This window comes from Limulus polyphemus, unplaced genomic scaffold (assembly GCF_000517525.1).
Source record: "Limulus polyphemus unplaced genomic scaffold, Limulus_polyphemus-2.1.2 Scaffold495, whole genome shotgun sequence".
Taxonomy (NCBI): Eukaryota; Metazoa; Arthropoda; class Merostomata; order Xiphosura; family Limulidae; genus Limulus; species Limulus polyphemus.
In genome coordinates this window covers 26,815-29,934 of record NW_013666105.1, presented here as the reverse complement: position 1 = coordinate 29,934, position 3,120 = coordinate 26,815, and the positions used below count along the sequence as shown (strand labels likewise).

Sequence of the window (3,120 nt, the reverse complement as noted above, 5' to 3'; positions counted from 1 at the left end):
GTCATCTGATCATTGGATACTAAACTGGTTCTCACTCCTGCACCCAGTGTCTCGTAGAACCTTCACTTTATTGTCCTCAACATAGCCTTCACATATTGGCATATTATGATTTGTTGGCACCTCTTGATATTTGTCACATGCTCCCATCACTATTGGCACTGTTGATCCATTTGCTAATTTGAGTCAACCATGAGTCTTGCACTGATCAATCACATTTTCTTGTATTGAATTTGACAAGTAGTCTTGATTCTCTTTTTTCTGGCAGCAGCATCCATAATGCCTATCACTTTTTTTCTTGTTTCCTACCAGCATTGCCTTTGTAAACGGCTCCAGCTGCTTTATGTTGACGTTTCTGCTGTTGTTTGCTGGTAATGGACCTGCACTCTTTTGCAATGTGCCCCATTTTATAACAAACATAACATCTCTTTTCTCTTCGGTCTATTAGCCTCCTGTCACCTTTGGTAAACTCCTGCTTCTGGTCAGCCATTACTGGTTTCAAATTTATCTGGGCATTCTTGGACTTGCCAGTTATTCTACTTCCATGGGCTTCCATATACTGTTCTGCCAGCTTGATCATCTTGTCTACATCTTTTGGTGCTCTCTCCTTTAAAAACAGTGGCATGTCAGTTGAACATGTGGTCTTGAACTGTTCATGTATTAATAGGTCTGCCACTCCCTCAAAAGTATTTTCACACAAACAAAACTTAAAAATAATAAAATATTCACTCACAAATATAAATTAATCACCAATATTTAAACCAAACAGTCTTTTATATCATGACAGGCATGAATTTTATTTATTAATTTTTTTTTATGTAAATGTTGAAATGTAGGTATGTAATATTTCCATTATCCCTTATAAAGGATTATTGATAAGTGAGTAAAGTTATAGAGTAATTACAAAATAGAATCATATGTTCCTTAAACTTGTAGGTTTAAAAGATTGAAACATTTTGCACATACAATTACTGAGAAATAACTTTTCAACATGTTCTCTTACAGAATCTACTGCAGAGAGAGAAGTATGAATTTGTACTAGATAGAGCATGTTTACAGTTTGAACCTGATGATCCAGACTATATTAAAGTAAGTTGGTCTTTAGGTTTTTCTTAAAAATCTTGAAAAAAGGATTTTAAAATTAAAAGCATTAATTAAACCAAAAACCACACCACAACATTGAAACAAAATGCACAATAAAATATAGTAAGAAAGGGGGCATAAAGCCCTGTTAGACATTCTCTGTGTATTTTGACAGCGAGTTACACTGTGTTATAATAAAAAAAAAAATTGAATACAAGATATGTGTGCATACAAATAAAACTTAAGTCATTTACAAAGTAGACTTCCAAAAATTAATTTCCAAGATACCCAGACCAAAATCTTTATTGAAAATGATACAACAGTTTCATGATTTCCAAAGATTCTCTAATATTGAATTTTCTGTTATAATTAGTCTGATCAACCAACTAAATGTTATAGCTATTGATAGATTTTTACCCACCACATGTTCAACCAAACATGTAAGTGTGTACATTGTGACCTATTATGGGACTTTTTGCAAGTCTTGTCTACAATGTTAAAATTAAATTCTGTATCAATGACGGCATACTTTAAAAAATTCAACTCCAACGTTAAATCTTTATGATTGGCACATATAAGTTCTAAAAAAAAAAACACAGAGAAAGCAGCTAGTCTTTGTGAGTTATAAACTACTTTTTTTTTCAAGTTTATTGACATTCACTAACAATAAAGTTGTAGGATTAAATTTGAATGTAATCCTGTAAAAGGTTATGACATGCATGCTTTAACCCAACCCTTATACATGGGGCGACTTGTATTGTAACATTTTCTCTTTATTGTAATTAATAAATTTTATTAGTGATGTTAGAGACAAAATAGAGCAGGATGATAAGTGTGGTATCTACAAAGTCCCTGAAACTGTGGTTTAGTTTACAGTAATCAGACAGGTATACATTTATAATTTATAGTTAAAGATTGCAAAATACCATAGATAAATGTAAAGTTTATATATTAGCTTTGTCTGAATGTGTTGAACATTACTTATTCTATCAATCACGATAATATTCTGTTGGTTTATCAGACTGGTCACAAAAATGAATTTAATATTAGTGAATCTTTAGAAGTCATGAAAAAAACTGTAGTTAGTAAATAAAGATTTTGGTCTGGGAATCATGGAAATTAATTTTTGGAAATCTATTTTATACATTTAGAGAGTGTAACAGGTTGGTTAGTTATATAACTTATTTAAAATTTGTTTATATCTATGTGCAGCTGTTCTTAAGATATGTAAATTGTCTATCATTGTAACTCTTTGCTTCTGAAGATGGCAATGTAAACCACCATCAAAACATTTAGAAAATATCAACAGTATTTCAACTGCTCTTTTTTAATAAAGTTTTATTCTGCAAAGTGTTTTAATGTTGTGGTGCCAGTTAACCTTTACACAAGTATTATTTAATCTTGTTTATTAAAACTGTTGTTAAACTTGATAATTATTGTGTTTCAAGTTGTAATCCTTAGCACATTAAGAAAGATGTAAAAAGTATTTGACTAGAATTTAAAAATAACACACAAACTTATGATGCTAAATTTTTGATAAAGTTTGAAATAAACTCAAACATTATCAGAACCTAGTAATTAACTTAATATATTTTCCATGTTCTTAATCTCTTTTTGTGAGGTTATAAAATGTAATAGCATATGAAAAATTGATTAACTTTGTTCTCGTAGATCATTGAAAAAACCTATCAACACATAGACACTACCAGAAGCTTTAATGAACTAAGATCGACCAGACATTTTGGTTCAATGGCATTTTATTTTGTGGTCGCAAGAAAGATGGATAACCTCTTGCTGGATATGATACAGAGAAAACTGTAAGTATAACGGTTGGCATTTTTATAGTTATATTTAATTTTTTTAATTACATTCTTTATTGCTAGATACTTTATTCAAAGCTGCAAAGGTAAAATCATAAATAATATTTAGCGTTAAACTGGTACACAATTAATAACATTTTATTTAGGCCTATCTGTGGCCTTCAAAAAGTTGATGACTCTACATGTTTCGACGTTACAACGTCATCCTCAGGAGTGAATT

At 30.6% G+C, this 3,120-nt stretch overlaps 1 protein-coding gene across 3 annotated transcripts in view; it reads left to right on the top strand.

Moving 5' to 3' along the window:
• Positions 1-3,120, top strand: part of LOC106458634 (28S ribosomal protein S22, mitochondrial-like) — a 24,063-nt gene that overhangs the window by 16,956 nt on the left and 3,987 nt on the right. For all 3 annotated transcript variants that reach the window (XM_022384897.1, XM_013918159.2, XM_022384896.1), the window contains exons 5-6: positions 1,003-1,086; positions 2,752-2,897. In XM_022384897.1, coding sequence (XP_022240605.1) covers positions 1,003-1,086; positions 2,752-2,897 — 230 coding nt within the window. The remainder of the gene's footprint in view (positions 1-1,002; positions 1,087-2,751; positions 2,898-3,120) is intronic.